This window comes from Ostrea edulis, chromosome 1 (genome assembly GCF_947568905.1).
Source record: "Ostrea edulis chromosome 1, xbOstEdul1.1, whole genome shotgun sequence".
In the NCBI taxonomy this organism is placed as follows: domain Eukaryota; kingdom Metazoa; phylum Mollusca; class Bivalvia; order Ostreida; family Ostreidae; genus Ostrea; species Ostrea edulis.
Window position 1 is genome coordinate 75697552 of NC_079164.1, and position 21368 is coordinate 75718919.

At 36.4% G+C, this 21368-nt stretch overlaps 2 protein-coding genes across 3 annotated transcripts; both read right to left on the reverse strand.

Moving 5' to 3' along the window:
* Positions 1–1953: 1953 nt before the first annotated feature.
* On the reverse strand, positions 1954–5266 carry LOC125664849 (serine protease inhibitor dipetalogastin-like). 2 transcript variants are annotated; one of them, XM_056160769.1, is made up of 7 exons: positions 5177–5266; positions 4705–4824; positions 3152–3271; positions 2955–3068; positions 2660–2770; positions 2366–2479; positions 1954–2073 (listed from the first exon to the last, which is right to left on the reverse strand). In XM_056160769.1, exons 1-7 carry the CDS (start codon positions 5239–5241, stop codon positions 2040–2042), a joined length of 678 nt encoding a protein of 225 aa, XP_056016744.1. In that variant the 5' UTR covers positions 5242–5266; the 3' UTR covers positions 1954–2039. The 2 variants fall into 2 exon arrangements, with proteins under 2 accessions (XP_056016744.1, XP_048753604.1); XM_048897647.2 differs by lacking the exon at positions 2660–2770.
* A 12355-nt stretch (positions 5267–17621) lies between these two features.
* LOC125681063 (uncharacterized) lies at positions 17622–20355 on the reverse strand. Its single transcript, XM_048920975.2, has 7 exons — positions 20206–20355; positions 19708–20013; positions 19432–19596; positions 18677–18853; positions 18405–18591; positions 18036–18250; positions 17622–17912 (listed from the first exon to the last, which is right to left on the reverse strand). The coding sequence occupies exons 1-7, from the start codon at positions 20249–20251 to the stop codon at positions 17758–17760; spliced, it is 1251 nt and encodes a 416-aa protein (XP_048776932.2). The 5' UTR covers positions 20252–20355; the 3' UTR covers positions 17622–17757.
* Positions 20356–21368: the final 1013 nt, after the last annotated feature.

A 21368-nucleotide genomic window follows, 5' to 3' on the forward strand; every position in this document is an offset into this window, starting at 1 on the left:
TATTCCTATAAAGCAGAATTTATAAAAAAAACCAAAAAAAAAAAACCTTCTACTTGAGAAGAAAAAACTTCTTGCTGTGGCCTTCAATTTGACATTTAGATATACCGACGGCGTATTATCAATAATTTTCATTCATATGTCGATTCGATATATCCCAGTGAACTCAAAAAGACGCCACAGAGTCGTCCACTTCTGCTTCATACTTAGATATTTTATTGAAAGTAGATATTCACGGCAAACTAACAATTCATCTTTATGACGAACGGGATGATTTCAGCTTCTCCATCGTCAAGTTCCTATATTTATGTAGCAATATTCCATTATCATCTGTATATGGTGTTTACATCTCTCAACTGATTCGATATGCAAGAGATGGTTCTGCTTATGGTCAGTTTTTAAATCAAAGCAGGCTACTGACAAACAAGTTGATGGTGCAGGGTTTCCAACAGTCTCGTTTATTTAAAGTCAGCATTTTGTAAATTCTATGGTCGTTATAACGATCTAGTTTGCCAATACAACCCATCATGGGGTCGTTTTGTCTGACGTGTTTCATACTAATTATTAGACCGTTCTTGGCACATTGATTTTGACAACAGATAACTCCGTTCACCCGATCAAGATATAAGGCTCAAGGCGGGAGTGACCGGTCGAGAAGGAATGCTTACTCCTCCTAGGCACCTGATCCCACCACTGGTATATCGAGGCATTAGTTAAAAAAAAGAAAACGTACATGTAGCCAATATCCGAACTAATAATCAATAATTACATTTTTCGTGTTCCTTTTCTGTGTTTCATCTGATATATTCTGTATTTCATCATCAGTTAACCCTGTCATTACGTAAGAAAGCAGCAGACAGAGAATCACGTGACTTGCGTAGCCAATGGAAAGAGCGTAAACTGTTGACCAGTCAAAAGACTACGAGTGTGAGAGTTGGTTTAACAGTTGAAATTTTACTTATAAATAGTAATTTAGTTGTTTTTTTATATTTAAAAAAAATCAAGGTGCATAACAATATTTTTAGCACACGTTTCTAAATCAATCACGTTCGTCTAATATACACGAAAGTATACACCATACTTCGATGTGACAGTATACAGTTATTGACTGAGTTCGAGGACAACAGCTGTTTTGTTTGACCCGAGAACGGGTCTGTTGCCCGAAGCCGTAGGCTGAGGGCAACAGATCCGTTCGAGGGTCAAACAAAACAGCTGTTGTCCGAGGACACAGTCTATAAATGTTTTGTTATACACTTTCAATTTTTAGGATGTTTTACTAGATGCATACGCCATGTGACATGGTTTGTTGACTTCGAACTTTAAAACATGACAGAGGAATTGTATTCATTTATCAACACTTCCACTAGTTTAAAAGAAAACCTACATAATATCCAATTAAAAATCAATAATTACATTTTTTGTGTTTCTGTGCTGCGTTCCATCTACTAAATTCTGTATCTTCATCAGTCAACTTCGCCATAGCAGCAGACAGAGAACCACGTGACTTACACAGCCAATAGAAATAAAGCAGACTATTGTCCGGTCAACAGTTCGTAAACTGTTGACCGGTCAATAGACCACGAGTGTGAGAATTGGTTTAACAGTAAAAATGTTACTTCTAATTCGTATTAGCTTTATATAAGAAATCTTTTAAGGTGTATAACAACATTATTTGTTTTACGTTATATTCCAGTCTAACACCTGGGGACCGGGGTTATATGTGACCAATTTACAATGGTTGCCATCCTCTACCCCAATAATAGCTTAAGTATTCATCACGTTCTTTTTAAGATATCCAAAAGTGTATTTGCGATAGCAAACTTTTTATTGCACACCAGATCTTTCATTCTCCTCAGACTCTGACCAAGTTGTGTAAAAATGCGGACAATACTGGACAGGCATTTGCAATAGGTCACTTGCGTTCAAGATAAAAAACAAATGAAGAACATAACTGAATAAATTTTAAAATGTTTTAATGACTAGATTGGTCCTCCTAAGACAATTAGTTGTGAATGTGAATTGGTCCTCTGTCCTCCATTACGTTAGCATCTCCCTTGCTTGGCAATAGTCACACCCCTGAAGAAAATATAAATACAAGTGTGTTAGTTATATACAAAATGTATATACATGTACAACAACCTCGGTTGTACGATCATGATGAAAAAAAACCCAATGATTTATACTTCCGGCTATGTGGTCTAATAAAATATAGATAGGAAGCCTTGTATTAAGAAGGCACAACGACATTGTAACAATGTTTTAGTTTTGAATTGTGATGTCAAAATTAATATTGACATTTATAATATTGACAGTAGGTACAATTTATGTTGAACATTGGTTGATGAGGCCGTTAAAATATGACACATACTTGCATTTAGCTGAACACGCATTAGAGTAATTTTTCCCATCATCTCCGCAGACCGGTTTGTAATTCGACGTACAGATGCAACGGCACTTTCCCAGGGAAACGACATTCACTCCACTGTTAGAAATGAAATATGAGCAATTCAATATAAACATATTTCCTTCACAAAGTAGTACATTACAAAACTATTTAAAAAGTAGAAAAACATACGAACACATCATTGAACAATGAAGTATCAGAACTTCAGTGTTTATAGTGAAACAACAGTGTAATCTATACAAGAAGCATGGTACATACTCGCAATTAGCTGTGCACGCATTAGGGTAAGTTTTCCCATTTCCACAGACCGGATTGTAATCTAACGTACAGATGCAAGGGCATTTTCCTTCAGAGGCTACTGTCACTCCACTGTACAAAATGATTGATTGATTGATTGGGGTTTTACGCCGTTTTGGCAATATTTCAGCCATTTTACGGCAGTACCAAATGAAATTAAACTTCTTTTTAAATAAAATGAAATTAAACTTCTTTTTAAATAAATTTCTTAAACGAAAAATTAAATTTCTGGGCGATTAAATCTAGTTCTACTCACTCGCACTTTGCGGTACACTCATTAGGGTAAGTCTTGCCGTCGACACCACACACGGGTTTCAAATTGTACGGACAGGCGCATGGGCATTTCCCTTGGGATGCAATCTTTACATTTCTATGCAAGAAAAAAAGAGCATTGCATGTAAACTTACCAGCTACATTAAACAGCTGATGGACAAGACGTGGTAAATCACTTACTCGCAATCAGCAGCGCACTTATTACTGTAGGTTTTCCCGTTAACTCCACAGACAGGTCTGTAAATACGAGGGCAGGGACAAACTTTAGCACATTCTCCCTCAGAAGCAATTTCAACATTCCTGTAGAAAAACAACAAACAAACACGCTATGAATTTCTCATGCGACCCTGAGGACACGTCAGTTAAAAGATCATATGGTTTCGTGTAAATTACATACATGCACGTGCATATTCTCGGGTGTTGCTAAAACGCGGAACGGAACGGAAAATGGAACAGAATTTAAGAATTAGAATGATTAATGTAGCTAAGATAACATCATAAGTCGGAAGGAAATACTTTATTATGATCAAAATTTAAAATGCGGGAATTTACAAGCAGTAAAACAATTTTATCTTAAAATTCTGCATCATAAATTGATTTTAGCGAAGTTAAACGTCTGTATAAGAATTTACAAAGCATTTTACAAAAATTTGGAAATGTCGGCATTAGCAGATGTGTTAGCAAGCAGCGATACCTATGGGTAGAGAATGGAAAGGACACACGTACAGAGACTTTGTGACTGTGCACAGCACTTCAATCCTAAATAGGGAGGACTTCTAACATTTTTAAAAATCTAAATGATTGTATCTTAACATTTAGATTAATAATGAGATGACCTTTTATTTCCATTCAAGCATAAATTGTCTGTTAGTCTTTTAGCTATTTCATATCTGTAAATTTCTCATACTATGGGTTGTAAACTTCACCCTAGTTTTCATTGGTTCTGTTTCAATGTTTCTTTCCCGCTGTATCTCTTCGGGTTCAACACTAATCTGTAGGATGTCAGAAAATGTACGAACTTTCACATAAACTCATCCCATATCCTTTATACACACCGGGCTCGTTCGCTTTAAAATTTGATGTGATACATAAATAAATACATGTATTACGCCAGGTGAAGAACTAAATTACGAATAAAAACACGTTCGATAATAAAATAAGAAGGCTATGTTTGGGGGAAATTGTTGAAAAAATTATTTTAACTTTTACTGTTGTTTTCGGGGGGGGGGGGGGGGGGGGGGGGGGGCATTTCTTCATTGGATATGAAATTTAAAAATTCAAGTCTTTTTCAGTATGATTATTTTTTTCTTCTTTATGAATATTTTTCATGGCAAGTTAATGATTCAAAAATACTTATGCATTAGTATGAAGTATATGAAACGGTTGATTCTGTGGATGACTTCCCACTCTCTCTGTAATTTCTGCTTTCCTTGTTCATGATAAAACTTTTAGTTTGCAAAATACTGACCTCCTCAAAACATTATTGCATACAATATTTTCCGTTCCGTCTTCCGTTTCATTTTCCATTCCGCGTTATAGCAACACCCCATATTCTCCAAACTCCGTACAGTGTCAATTCTCCAGGACTACTTTCCCCTACGAATGATATTGGAGTTGTAGCGTAACGGAATATACTGAGCTGACTGGAGCTTGCCATATTCTCCAGTTATTGGGATAAGTTAAGAAACTGGTTTGATGGTTGTAGACTACTTTCACGTTTAAAAAGAACTTACGCTGCTTGAGCACCGCAAGCGTTTCCATAGGTTACCCCATCCACGCCGCACACGGGTCTGTAGTCTGCCGTGCACAGTATAGGTCGCGGACATTCGCCCTTATTTAACACCCGGACACCCCTATGAAAAAGAGCATTGTATGTTCAGGGTAACAATTACAATTCAATTTGAGGAGTAAGAGTAAACTTGTTAAGACTTATAGGCAAAAAATAAAAATTGATTTGTTTGATGTACTCCGACCGACCCGTCAAATTTGCTCCAACCCGATCATTTTTTTCAGCAATTTTAAATTTCATTTTTTTTTTTTTTTGGTTCCCTTGAAAAATAGAAAATTCTCCTTAATTTAAAACTAAATATTAAAAAATTTCATGACATTAAAAAACAAACAAACAAAAACACCTACCTACCGACCCACCTTGAAAAATGTGGGTCGGAGTACATCAAACAAAAATATTTTTAATGATGGCCTTACTTGCAGCTGGCAGTACACCTATTTCCGTAAGATCTGCCGTCAGTCCCACACACGGGATTGTACATTCTCTTACATCTACAACACGATAAAGAATCCTCCGCAGCCTTAGCACCTCTGAAAATGCAAATGATGATAAATCCATACATGTTAAATTTTTCCCTCGGGTCATGGTAGGGTGCACACTTTTTCATATATAGGATATATTTTTTTTTAAAGAAAGGAGATGGTCATGAGCGACTAGACTACAAACTGCCATTTAATACATGGATATCATTCAAACTTGTACATGTATTGTACAGCCCCGGGACAGGAGCCATGAAACTCTAACACTCACTTTTGATCTAAGTTTTACCTTTAGGGGGCCCGAGTTAGAATAGGCCCTCAGTACCCCTTGCATGTCGTGCATTATTTATGTAAGAGGCGATTATATCGGGGGACCTCATTTCCGATGAGACCGCAAAAACCGAGGCCCGTGTCACAGCAGGTGTGGCAGGACAAATATCCCTCCCTGCTCAAAGGCCGTACGTGCCGAGCATTGGCCTGAATTCCGTCCTTTCCTGGCAATGGTGATGTCTCCATATGAGTGAAAAATTCTCGAGAGGAACATTAAACACTACACTATAAACTAATCTTTAGGGAAAAAATAGAGAGCGAAAAAGTGGGACTTAGAACAAAAGTGAAGTAGTGGCCTAAGTTTATGGTCCCAGCGACAGGTCATACGCACATGTTCGAATATTATGATATCCGACCACGAGGTAAAATTATCATAACACTTGTCACATTGAATTACTCACACGCATTCCATTAAGCATGCGTTATTGTACGTAAACCCGTCATTTCCACAGACCGGACGAAGGATCTTGGGGCATGGACAAAAGGGAGAACTTCTAGCTTCAATCGGAATTTCAAGACCTCTAGCCAGAGCGACCTCTAGCGACACCAAACACAGCAACAAAACGAAAATAATCCGCATACTGTAGATCTGTACAAAATAAAACTACATGTATTTCAATATCGTTATAGATAAATTTCAATCGGGGAAAAGGTTTTGTTAACTTCTGTTTGCAAATGAGACATCCAGAATGTAGCCATATTACTTACAACAAATGTACTAGCTGCTGGTAATGTTCGAATCGTCAAATTATGTATTGTTGTAAAAATCTTCTTTTGTATATGGTATAAAATTGCTTACTTTTACAATGTCTCGGGATAATACGCAATTTCTGAGTTGCCTAATAGTTCTTTCCCTTTGTGGAACTCTTACGCACAGTGAGACGCAAAACATACTATCGTCTACACGCGGTGGGTACAAATGCTTATCGCTGCTTTCATATATTGCCTTAAGGCCGATTATCAGACGTCATGCAACGACCTAATCTGCAGGGACACACAATATTAGTAAGTTTATTAGTATTTAAAAATGAATTAGCTCAAACAAAAATCGATGATCACCATTTTTCTTTGATTAAAATATCACTCGTGCAGAGGAGGAAGTAAAAAAAACTTCATATCTAATTTAATGGCCTAATTCAAACAAATATTATTCTTGATATGGTCAGTGTAATGTATACCAAAGGCTGATAAAAACAAAATTTACACTTTCACTACCTTTATCCGTATTTACATAGCTAGTCTATAGTATATGCATACATGTACATCTTGTACCGACCCAAGCGTTCAACAGAACACTGAACGTACCTCCATCAAAGAAGAGCTGATATCTCGGAAGTTGCGTAAACACAGGCGAAGGTAAAACTCATGTCAATTTAATGTTGAAAAATCTCCATTTATTCATAATTTACAGTGAAGAACCCGTCAAGAACTTCCAAGATGTCAACAAAAAGAGTAAATACATTATCCACAGATTGAGATATTAAACTAAAGTTTACAATTATTAGGACCCCTGGATACACCAGAGGTTGGATCAGGTGCCTAGGAGGAGTAAGCATGCCCCTGTCGACCGGTCATACCCACCGTAAGCCCTATATCTTGATCAGGTAAACAGAGTTTATCAAATTTCCCTAAAAATTGTTTTTAATTTTTAAAAAAAACGACTAAAAGGATACAAATTAAGTAATGAACAATTCAAAGCTTGAATAAGGATAGGAGGTTAGTATCCATGCACAAATAAGTTCAAATGTATACCGACATGTTATCAAAAGTTATTAATTTTATTTGATGAACCTTTCAAAATGATATCATTATTACAAAAATCCCACCATCCATTAACTAGATATGAAATATGGTCGTTATACATTGAATACCTTAATTTAAAAAAAAAAATGACGAAAAGGATACAAAGTAGTGAGCAATTTGCAACCACAACTTTATTTTTTTTAATTCAATTTCAGAATAATTCAGAAAAATTATTTAAGGTTGATCGATCCTCGTGTGATGTCATAGGTTTTTGCCAAAGTCTTTAGTAAATGAAAATTTGCACATAATAGAAATATATTTTTCAAAGGAATTTTATTCACTGCATAAAATAAACAAGATGTGTTTGTGAAACACAAATACCCCCGATAATGGCCAATTCCGAAGATGGCCAAGGTCACAAGGGCAAATATCTTGGTACCAGTAGAAAGATCTTGTCAAAAGAAATGCTCATGTACAATGTGAAAGCTCTAATATTTACCATTTAGAAGTTATGACCAATGTAAAAAAAAAAAAATTAAAGTAGGTCAAATGTCAAGGTCAAAAGGTCCAATACCAACGGAAAGATCTTGTAACAAGGAATACTCATGTGAAATATCAAAACTCTATCTCTTACTGTTCAAAAGTTATTAGCAAGGTTAAAGTTTTCAAAAAGTAGGTCAAACGTCAATGTCACGGGGTCAAAAATGTTGGTACCCACGGAAAGGTCTTGTCACAAGGAATACTCATTTGAAATATCAAAGCTCTATCTCTTACTGTTCAAAATTTATTAGCAAGGTTAAAGTTTTCAAAAAGTAGATCAAACTCCAAGGTCAAGGTCAGGGGGTCAAAAATGTTGGTACTCACGGAAAGGTCTTGTCACAAGGAATACTCATGTGAAATATCAAAGCTCTATCGCTTACTGTTCAAAAGTTATTAGCAAGGTTAAAGTTTTCAAAAAGTAGGTCAAACTCCAAGGTTAAGGTCACGGGGTAAAAAATGTTGGTACTCACGGAAAGGTCTTGTCACAAGAAATACTCATGTGAAATATCAAAGCTCTATCACTTACTGTTCAAAAGTTATTAGCAAGGTTAAAGTTTCAGAGAGAATGACAAATTACAGAATTACAAAATGACAATGACAGAATGACAGACAGGACAAAGACAATATGCCCCCCGATCTTCGATCTCGGGGGCATAACAATATGGTAAACTATTGATACTGAGTAAGTTTATATTTTCCATAGATAATCAATCATTTATAATTTTTAAAAAACATCGTCAAGCGCATAACTCCTTACTGGTATTCCCTCTACTGTATGTCTATTATACATGTACAGATTTATGAATTAGCAGTTTTTTTTTAGTCCCCTGCCTACGAAGTCGAAAGGGACTTCGGGTTTGCGGTATGTCCGTTCGTCTGTCTGTCTGTTCGTCAGTCCAGTTTTCCGCACTTTTTTCTCTGTTCTTGCAGATATTTATTTTATATTTGGTACGTTTCTTTGCCATAACAAGTTGCAGATCAAGTTTGAATTTGGTGCCAGTCCGTTGATTTTTTACTTAGTTACGGCCCTTGGACTCAGAAAAATAGCATGAATTATCAGTTTTTCATTTGATATTTGGTACATTGCTTAGCCATATTGATAACAAGTTACAGATCAAGTTCGAATTTCATCTCGGTCCGTTGATTTTTCATTAGATTATGGCCCTTGGACTATCGCATGAATTGTTAGTTTACATCCAAGTTTCTTATCTCTGTAGATAAGAGTACTACACTCATTAAAACTTCTAGCATAGTAATACAATAATATAGCTAAATTATCCATGATCACCTACATGTCACAGTTTATTGACTTGGTTAAAGACCTAAACTTAATTATAAATTTGTCTTTTTTCCTGGTCTAGTCTCTACTCGAATAGTAGTTTATTTCCAACCATTCCTATCCTGGTTCCCCAATTTTTCCTTTTACCATAACCTTCATAATGAACTTTGAATATTGGTGTGGTACAGTAATTTTTGCAACCGATAGGGGACTATGTATTGCCATGCAATACTCTCAGAATGCTTCTTTAATGTTAACTTTTAAAATTTGTGATTTCAACAAGTTTTTTTAAAAATTTATTTTGATTATTCGTTATAACGAAGATATGTGATTTTCTGATGTTAACATATACTTCTGTTTTTGTATGTCTGACATCTTAAAATATGTGGCAACATACACATTTTCGTTGGTCATTAATTAAATTTAACTATATTGAGTGGAAATTAATACAGTTTTTCCACTTTCAACCATTAATATTGATAAGTCACATGAGGATCGACCAACCTTAAATAGTAAAAGTAAGCCGGCAACTGTTTTGAAAATAAGATAGTTATTCAAAGAATATTCAGGTTAGTTAACTTTAACTGACAGTTAACTAATTGCCAGTTAATAACTTGAACACTTATATATAGTGCTAACTTGTAGTTAAATGTCAATTAGACTTAATTAACTTTTGTCCAACTGGACACTATTCAAACAGTATGGTAAATAGTAGATTTTAACACCAAGTCTTTAAGACACATGTGAATCAGAACATGCAAGGTGTGCAGCCGACATCTGTTGTGGTGCCTCGGGAATGACCAGTTGGTGACACACGTTTGTGATTCTCGGCAGAGATATTTGGACAAGACCAACATTATTATTTCATATTTAGATGAATAACTAAAACGGATAGGAGGTTATTCACCGTGTACAAATAAGTTCTAAATTTGTACCGACATGTTAGCGAAATTTATTTAGATGGTCCGCATTATTTTTCTGATAAACTTTTTAAGATAATTTGCATGTAAAGATAGATCCACTGGCAGGTCTAGAGGAGACTACGGAGGTTGCTCTCCTCCCTTTTCCTGAATCATTTTGGTCTCTTTTGCCATTTTAGAGTATGCAGTCACTTTTTGGCAGAAAAGATATACTACCTTGGGTCACACTCCTTCGGAAAAGACTTGGATCCGCCACTATCTGATAAAGGAACATTCTCGGAATTCCAAACGAACAGGGTTTTGTAAGGAAGAAAATAAATGAACTATTCTAGAAAAATGTTGGGAAAACAATAAATATAGCAGAGCTATATAAATGCTTGATTAAAGGTAAGGTGGGGAAAGCGTGTTTGGATCGTATTTCATTTCCCCCCCACAATCTTATTTAGACAAAAAGAAACTTTTACCCAGTGATCGTATAATTCCAGCACACAAACAGCACAGAAGACTTCTGATCGACGAAAGTGGCAGACCTAGGTCAGTATGGGAAATCGCCGTGTGTCCGACCGCCCGAGACGCACAAATTGTGCCACAGGCGAACAAACTCCATGGTATATAGACGCCCGACGGGACGTGTTGAAATTGCCGCTAATAAAATTTAGATATCGTACCGGTAACGAAGTTGTAACAAGCCAAGGAACTGAATCTCTTCAAGGACGACGGATTTCGTGCTTCTGCGCATAAAACTAAATCCGTACAAGTTGTGCCATGAATCAAACTGTCGTACGTATATACAACAAAAAATCTACACTCTTTTGTTATCATAAAAGGTTAAAGGTTGTGAAATGAGAAGAAAAAGGAAACAAAAGACCACGTACACACTAAATATATCATAAAGCCGTCGGTTCAAGCTCCAGTACTGAGCTCTATATCTGTGAGATAGTTCATATAATTCATTATATACTTTGACATCACCCTTGGAACAGCATATGATGATTAAATGATAAATCTTTTTCTAACTCCATATCATTATTTAGTAGGAAGAAAAACTGACGATCTGCATTTTTAAGAATGATTTCTAATATTACATATTTGTAATATCTTCTTGCTTTCATACTTTTTTATTGTACAGGGGAATTTTCCCATTTTTTCCTTTGAAATTCTGAAATTTTTACTCCCTACTTTTGAAGCACCCCCGCATAAAATCAAAGTTCATGACCGTATGGTTTTTTTTCAAGGACTTTATTTAATTCATTAATGCATATTTTACTGTATATTAAGATTTGAATACAATCTATATGGTAGAAAGGAATAAGGCACGCCGTCCTTTACTGATTTTAAAAATGGCAGTTATTTCCTCAGGGCTAGTAAGCCTTTGGCAGAGCTGACAACTTTTACAAACAGTCAGCCCTGCGTGTCTAACTTTTACAGCGATCGAGTTTCAATCACTGCCGATGTACTGGTTCACAAAGGTTGGCATGAATGGTATTAGTCCTGCTAATCTGACAAAAATTAAGAAAAAAGTAGCAACTAATTTGAATAATTAATTTGACAGCTTAACGTTTTTCTTCATGGGTTTTACAAGGCGACTCGCTTCATCTCTACCGCCACATTGTACACGCTGTGTATGGCATCATGGTCGGTTCTTTTGATATTATTGAATTAACTCTTTAAGGGTTGCTATTCTATTCCCATACATCTACTGTAATATTTAAGCATTAATTTTGTTTATTTTTAAACTTGTCTGTAAGATCGTAATGTTTATATTTAGGCCTAGCTAACCCGACAACACGTGCTGATTCATATTATTCCTCTGATAATATTGTTCAACTTCGTAGAAAATGTTGCGACGTACCAAGCGACCATCTAAATCGCCTTACGCTAGACCGGCACAACATCCAGCTCTTCGGTCATTGCCCACACAGAATCTGACCCCTGCAATTCCAACCCGGATTCAGCCCCGTCCGACAACAAGTCAACCCCAAGAGGAGAATCAGATGGGCATATAGGACACAGCTATCATTTAATCACAAAGGCAGCCTCCCAGCCTAATCGCGGAAACCACCGCACCCACGTGCACACAGCCACCGGCGACACCCTTCATAACAGGTGAAAATCCCCTTTCTTAACGCACAGCATGTTTATAATTTTCGTAATTTTATTTCATATTATTGATGTTTTGCTAGCATTGTTTTGATATTACCTGCCTTAATGCTATGGTAATTTCCATTTACTACTTTAATAACACGCTGTATCAATTTTATTGTGTGCGTGCTTAATGGTTATTCGTTATAATATAATATTATGAGCCCCCCCCCCCCCCCTTTTCAAGCAAGAGGGGCATATATTAGTTTTCACCTGATGGTTGGCAGACTACGTGTTGCCCGCTCAATATCACCAATTACTTCATCGTAATGATATTTCATACGGGAGTTGTTAACTTGGTTATGAGTTGACGAGGACCCCTATTGTTTTTCTGGTCAAGGGTCAATCTTCTCTGGACATAGGAATACCTAGTCTGCTCAATATCTTGAGAACCCTTTGCTTGACAGACATCAAACACATCCCAAAGAGTAGATAACCCCTATTGATTTTGAGGTCACATGGTCAAGGGTCAAACAGGACATAGAAATTATATACTGACCACTCAATGTCTAGAGAACCCTTTGCTTGACAGACATCAGACTTGGTACACTGGTACATCATCAGAAGATGACCCCTCTTGATTTTAAGTCACATGGTTAAAGGCCAAGGGTCAAACTGGACATATGTATATATTGACCACTTAATATCTAGACAACCCTTTGCTTGACAGACATCAAATTTGGTACACTGGTGCATCTTCAGGAGATGACCCCCCTTGATTTTGAGGTCACATGGCCAAAGGTCAGTGGTCAAACTGGACATAGAAATATATTGTCCAATCAATATCTTGAGAACACTTTGCTTGACAGACATCAAATTTGGTACATCTTAAGGAGAAGATGACCCCTATTGATTTTGAGGTCACGTGGTCAATGGTTTACTTGTTTCCTAATTTTAAGAGTTCTTCGCTTTACTGACACCAAATCTGGTACAGCATAAGAATTAGATGACCCCCCCATTGATATTTGGTCACTTGGTCAATCCACTCCTGACATTGGAAGATATTGTCTGCTCTATTTCGAATTGGTGATACTACTATCAATCAAATTAGGCACGTGTATACCCGTTTTCAATTTTGCACCATGGGGGCATATACATGTATGTTTTACAAACACATCTTGTTATTACAAGCATTACTGATGAACTTGGGGCTCACGTTTCTCAAGCCATCAAAGATAAAATTTGGGCAAAGCATTATGTCAATTTATTTTAACTCTTGAATTCACAATCACACAACAACCATGATACGCACAAATTTTCAATCATACAAGGTCAATTAGTTCTCGAACCCATCATCAAACATAAAATTCCCATGATTCATAACTCCATAGACGGATTTTTGATATTCGCAAGTATATATTTAGCTAGGCACCCTTCTGACATCCAGGGCATCTAAAAAATATATTTATGCCATTCGCATAGCACATGATCGTAACTAGTTCTAACCGGCTCGAGTACGATAGGTGTTCAGGCCAACAACAACAAAATCCCTCAACCTCCTTTGGTTCCATTGATGCTGGGTTATGGCTCATGTATATATGCAATCCTAGGTTTCCTACCAGGTAACCCTTCAAATCAGTGAAAAACCAGACACATTGCTACATACACACTGGTACATTTAAATATTCATTGTTTGATTAAAAATATTCAGTGAATTATGGATCCATTGACCTCAAATGTTGCGATCATCACTTTAAAGGCCCATGCTTTAAACCACACAGCATCAACTTATCAAATGGGCATAAACTCTCTTCAACCTTTCATACCAAATATGAATTCCAGCTATGTTGGCCCCCACCAGTTCACCAGTGTATCAACTATATTGCTTTCTTAAGTACCACCTAAGTATCGTTTTCAACGGCTAGGTGCATTAGTTATAAAATTCAGTTAGAGGGCGGTATTGACAACACAAAACCTTCATAGTAAGCTCAATCCTACAGGGATTCATTAGGCTGAACCTAGTAAAGCATGCCCGTTTCCCTATCACTCTTCGTATATCTATCCTACCAATAGTTCAAGTTCATACGAAGCCGCCACGTTTCCCACCGCATTTCAGTTGGCAATTTTTGCATTGTTGCGGGTTGTTGCTAGTCATGCCGCTCCTACACTATTGTACAATCACGTATCAATAGGCGATGTACATATTTCGTTGTTATAACTGGCTCAAAACATTAATGCAATAGGGGTTCTATGTTACACATTTCACTCAACTCACGAGCAGATTCATTGTTCAAGCACATGCACAATTTTTTGTCCATTAGACCAATCACGTGGCCCATTTTACTGCCACCTTAATGCCAAACCGCTCACAAAATATCAACCTGCATCATTATTGCACAGGCCTATTGAATTCATCGGTCTAGATCCCCAACACGAAATTAGGCTAGAGGCAGATGGAAATGTCAATCATTTAATGCCTATATCAGAGCCTAAAAATTCAAATTTTTAAGTATACCTGCAATATTGTGCGTCCTAATTCAATACTACTGTCTGGATTATTGCCTCTTCCATTATCCTGCCCGCCGTATATGGATTTACTACAGCACATCTTTTTAGTGTGGTAAGAGTGGTATGGTGTGGAAGGAGGTGGAGCCTATTGTTGCACAAAGGGGCAAGCCTGATGTTATATTAATTAATTGGGGAGGGGGGCCGTATTGGTACAACGCCATTGGCTAGATTGCAAAAATTTCTGAAATTAACTATTGCCAGGATGCCTATTTACAAACTTCTTCCACAAACTCGGTTCATATCGTCCCAGATCCTCCCCAGGCGTTACTATACACATACGTTCTCAATATTGCAGCAGACAACGCACGTACGAGTATTATCAAATATTTAGCTCCATTCGTAACATCACACAATGCCGAATACATAAAATACCTAGGTCTTCAACAATGCTCTTCCAAATTTCACAGACACAGTATGTATTGTCTGATATTGCTCATGTTATGTTTTTAAACACTATCTGGGATGGATTGCTCAGCATTGTCCAAAGAAACGCTAGAATATTTCCTTAACCTAAATACTATTTGATAAGCAGTCTCCCTGTCATGGCTCGAGCAAAATTTTGCCCGCTTGTGGCGGATGTCTTCATGTATGTTCTTAAACATACATGAAGACATATGGCCGAATTTTGCCAAGCCTGCCACAGATTTTGTTTCAGTCCAGGTCCGTGGCCAATAATTGGGCTTACTGACATTGAATGATTGATTGATATATTTATTGATTGACACATTGGTGGATTGAAATATTTGATTGATTGAAAATATTGATTGATTGACACATTGGTGGATTGAAATATTGATTGATTGATTGAAAATATTGAATGAATTATTGATTGATATATTGATTGATTGACACATTGGTGGATTGAAATATTGATTGATTGATTGAAAATATTGAGTGAATTATTGATTGATTGACTCAAACATGCATAGACTATTGATGCTACAACATTACTATCCAGAAGTCGTTGTAGATCATGCATTTCATTGCAGAGTGTGTATGATATACATACTGATGGTTTGTATTGATATGAGCATTATCGTTGAATTGGAAATATGTTTTTATTAAGTAAAGCCATGACAAAGACTGCCAATACGTGTTATCGTTCTGTTCTATTGAAATAACTGACTTTTCGTTTAGAATGTCTCTAAAAAAAATTCTATATAAACATCCTCAATTTCATTTTCTTCAGCTAAAGTATTCGAAGAATGAGATACAGTGGCTTAGTGATGATTGATAACCTGCAAAAAATCATTTATAATCTGAAGGCAGTTTATATTTTCTCTAAGTTGAATAAACAAGAGGCCCATGGGCCGCATCGCTCACCTGAGTCACCTTACTCATATTTAAAGATTTTTCCTATTCGCATTTAAAACTTTTATCCCTATTGTGGGCCCAACCTACTCTCGGGGGCCATGGTGTTTACAAAATTGAATATGCACTATTTCATGAAGCTTTCATGTAAATGTAAACTTTTCTGGCCAGTGATTGTTAAGAAGATTTTTAATGATTTTCCCTATATATTTGTATGTAAAATTTTGATCCCCTACTGTGGCCCCATCTTACCCCCAGCGACCATCAAACTTCAATCTGCACTATGTCAGGAAGCTTTTGTGCAAATGTAAACTTCTTAATTTTTTAAAAGATGTTTTTTCTATTTATTAGTTATGTAAAACTTTGATCGCCTATTGTGGCCCCATCCTAACCCCAGGGGTCATGAGTTTCACAAACTTGAATTTGCACTATGTCAGGAAGCTTGTATGTAAATCTCAGCTTTTCTGGCTCAGTGGTTCTTGAGAAGAAGATTTTTCCCATATATTTGTACAGTATGTAAAACTTTTATCCCCCATTGTCGCCTCAACTTACTCCCCGGGGTCATGATTTTAAGAAACTTGAATCTGCTCTATGTCAGAAAGCTTTCATGTAAATTTCCACTTAACTGGCCCAGTAGTTAAGATTTTTAAAGATTTTCCCTATTTCTTTGTATGTAAAACTTTGATTCCCATGGGCCATGATTTTAACAAACTTGAATCAGGAAGCTGTCATAAATTTCAACTCTTCTGGTCCAGTGGTTCTTGAGAAGATTTTTAAATGACCCCACACTATTTTTGCATTTTTGTGATTATCCCCCCTTTGAAGGGGACATTGATATCTTAAGATTATCTTAAGATATGATAGTTTTGTGAAACGGCTATGATCATCACCTGCATACGGCGTTTATATATATCTCAACCTATTCGATACCCAAGAGCTTGTTCTGCGTATGATAAAGTTTTTAAATCGAGGCAAGCTACTGGCAAACAAAGTAATGTTACGTACAGGGGTTTCAAACATTCTAGTTAAACAATTCGCAAATTCTATATGGTCCTTATAATGATCTCGTTTGCCAATACAACCTATACTTTTGCCCAACTCTTATTTACAGATTTCTATAAATTGCAAATACCAAAGTTTTTTTTCGCATTTTGGTCAAAATTATCTAAATTTTCACGTTTTACCAATATACAATCTTTTGCAATTCTGAGCAATGTATGTTTTAAAACGTTTTAATTTTCATTCCATATGCATTACTATCGGAGATGTAGTCCAGCCAGAGAATCACTCAGGTGCAAAATATGGCGGATAAGCCGAGAAATGTGTACGTATTTCAGCTTTAAAGGATTGTTGGCACCAAAACATAATTTGCCTATAATGGACGCAGAAGTAGATATTCTTGCATTTTAAATATTCTTTACTAAGTAGAAAAGGTCATATAAACATCTGCACCATCCGTTAGAAGCGGTTACTAGAATACATGTATTCAATACAATGCAATTACAATATAAAGTTTTACTACATATTTATCCAACCTTGCAAATTAAGAAACTTAATATTTCATTGAAGATTTCTTCGCCTAGAAACTCTTGCTCAGTAATAACACATGTTTGGTATGATATTTTATTGTTCAAAAGAGGGTTTTGAAAGCACTACAAAAGGGTCAATGATTTCTGCAAGGATTAGCCCTTTTCACATGGTTTGGACATCACATGTCGATACGTCATACAGTCCAGGCGTCTGTTTCATCTACATTCCCCGTTGAATTCGCTGCATGTATACGTTGAACGTCCGTTACCGGTATTTTCGTTCCTCATTTGTTCCATTCCCATGATGTCGCGATTATCCCCTGAATTGAGGAATTCAAAGATGGACTGCAAATACTGGAGTTGATGTGGTGCTGCAATTGTATGCATAATCATTAAATTCCATATATCCTTAAAATCAAACTGCTAAAGTTCGTGAATGATTGTAAACTCAGTACATGTGCAATATATATATTCAATGCTATCTAAATCCTTACTAAGAAACTGGGATATAAAATTCGTGATGTCGGTCGTCTTTCCGCTGGTCACGTGCTTCTCCACTTGTTCGAAGTGTAACATGACCGACTTGGCGTAGTCCGCGTACACCTGGAGGATGGCAGTAATGGCGGGGGTGGGATCTGTAGTGATGTATGTGGGTAGGATTTTCTTTAGCCAAGCTTCCGTCTCGGCGAAGGGTTTGATTTCGGACAACCTGTTTTAAATATAAGCCATTTTCAGTTAAGTTTTGAAACAATTTCCCAGCTGTCAGATTCATAAAGGAAGCTGTTTTTACTAGTCAATCGGATATCTACTAATATAGAATTGTAATAGGACGAAAACTGTTAGTTGTAAACTTTCAGCGTTACCTCGGTTCAAAACGGCTAACAATGTTTTTTCGAGATTTCCATAGATCATGCACACTCGGACATTGGAAGACGAAGCCATTGTCCGTCAAAAGTTGATTCAGTTTCTCATCGAACATGACTGGTGTCCAGTTATCCTGCTCAGCTTTCCACATGAGCATTTTCATTTTTGCGAGGAATTCCACGATATCTTAAAACATTGTAATATAAATAGGACAATTACGCTTACCAAAATATATCTATACAGTATCTTATTAGCAAAGATTTACATATACCATGGAGTTGGAAATATTCAATATGTTCCATAATGTCCCCGTGCGCTGCCATAACGATTTTCTGGGTGACGTCGTCCACAACGGCCTTGTCCGATATCCAGTTCTCTAAGACTTTCCTCACGCCAGTGTTAATTTTCCAATCATCGGCCATTGTACGTACTTGGTCCTTGAAAACATCTGGGATAAGGAAAAGTTCCATGTATATGAAAGTCCGTATAGAACCGTTTTTGTGACAATATAGACTGTAAAGCAAGAGGACAAAGATTGCACCCCCCCCCCCAAAAAAATGTGTATGAAATTTCATTAAAGGTCAATAATATAATTGAAATTAAATATGCAATAAAATTTTATATTCCAAACTTTTAATAAGGTTGAGAAATAAGTTCTATTTTTGTAACCCTTTTAAGTCCAAGATTAACCACTGCTTTTCATTCATGTGTACAGTTTGAAAATGCTACGGTTTGTCATATTGTAGACCGATTTACCACTAAAAAGAAAACGCCTGGCCGAGAAATTTCCAAAGCATGAAATGCTTGCATCCAATATTCATAAATGGACCAAAATTAACTTGTTAATGTTTTCTCAAATGCAATTGTCAAAATCATAATGTTGCGCAATATTTTTCGTCTCTAACAGGTTGGGAACACTTCCCATACAGCGCGATATTCTCGTGCACTTATCAAATTACAGCTACTAAAATTTAAGAGTATATTTCGGTTTTAAGTCAAATATCAATTCTCTATAGCTATACTCACAGAAAACTATTTGGTTGACTCTTGTCGTTGCACACTGGAAATGGGCGTCCAAGAGCTCTCTGGCAACGTTAACAAAACTCTGTTCTTTGAGCATCATTTGGTCAGCGTCGTTATACCACACATTCAGCATTGTAACAACATTACGTGGTGTTAACGGCATCTCCACTGAAAATTAAAGGGATGTCAATGAAATTTTGAAATGCAAGTTAACGAACCCAAATCTGAAAGCATTAAATGCGAACCTTTGCTTTTCAAAAACTATATACCGGTACTTACATTTATATGGTCCTCTTGGGAAACTGCGGAAATATGGTTTCAGAAGCTTTTCAATCACTTTGTATAGCCATTTGTTTGGAGAGGAGTGGTCAAGTGCATCATTATCGAGCCCCCAAGGTCCGAGTGGTCTGGTACCGGGGATATGAAATTCTGGCCTAGACCCGCTCAGTGGTCCGATACCCCTCATGGAATACTCAGGCCTACTTCCATCAACTACATACTGTCTTAAGCTTGCTGCGAGTCTCTCTAGTTTTCCGACGATGACAAGTAGTTCATCCTCAGAACTCGCTGGCCTTGATAGCGAACCTGTGTGAAAATATATGACAGTTGTAGTGAACACAAATCTATATATTATTCAAAGAAGACTAGCATATGTTCACTCCATTCTGTGCGTGTTGGAATGGTATAATTTCTTTCACTAGAGTTCAGAAATACTTGTCGATACATTTCAAATCTCATTATTATTCACAATGGAAAAGTCAAAACAAAATGTCTTACCGTGCAAAACTACCAACACGACCACGAGGACTTTCAAAAACTCCATGCTTTCCTCCTGCAATTTGATGTCAATGATACCTGTCGCCTAGAAGTACACGCACTCACCCGCTCAGTCCTTTTATACCTACCCGACGTCGTGCTGTGTAACAATTGGCTGTTAAAATTTGATGACACGTGCAATTTGGCTGAAAGTACGAAAGCCGACTTGGCTCATTTTAAAAAATCTAACTCGTTATAACGAGTTAGATATCTGGTAATAACAAATTACAAATGTAGTATCTCGTTATAACGAATTCTATCGTTATAACAAGGTAGTTAATTATCTCGTTATAACGAATTAGTTATCTCGTTAAATATTACGAGTTAGTATCTCGTTGTAACGAGTGAATTATTTTATTATAAGGAGTGAGTTATCTCGCTATAACGAGTGAGTTATTTCATTATAATGATTTAGTATCTGCATGCGTGCGTGTGCATATGTGAGTGTATCAAATAAATGCTATTTATTTTCTTCTGTGAAACTTTTTAAAAAGAGTTGTATATGCATATTTATAATTTATGCTCCATGTCCACGAGTTTTTGAAAAGTTTGAATTGATCACAAACAACTATAATGAAATATTATTGTAATTGTAATAAACTTTTTGTATGCAGGTAATTTGTAAGAGGTTCCCACTACAAGGAGGGACCCTGTCCTCCTGAAATGCTGCCATAGGGTTGTGATATAAACATTTGAATATGTTAGCCTCTCGTATGACATTTTTGAATTCTATACGTACATGTACTGTTAAAAAAAACACAAGAACATCCTTCTTTTTCTGCTTTTTCATGACAATGATTTTATCATATATATAATTGGTTTTATTAAATCGCCTGTATCTCGGTATCATTAAAACTAATCATATTTTGTATAAATATATCCTTCAACCTTTGCCGTACTTGTAATAACACAAGAGTTTCATTAACAGTATTTTCGTACCATACATGCCCTAGTCCAGCAGAAAACAGCATACCCCTTACAGTAGATAACCAACACTTGGTGTTTGGTTCAAAAGATATTGTTTAAACATTTCAGAATATATATTACTTAAAACACAGTTATCAGTTTTCTTAGCTAGAAAAAATATTTTACCGTTCTAAATTTTCTCTCGAACTCTAATGGAA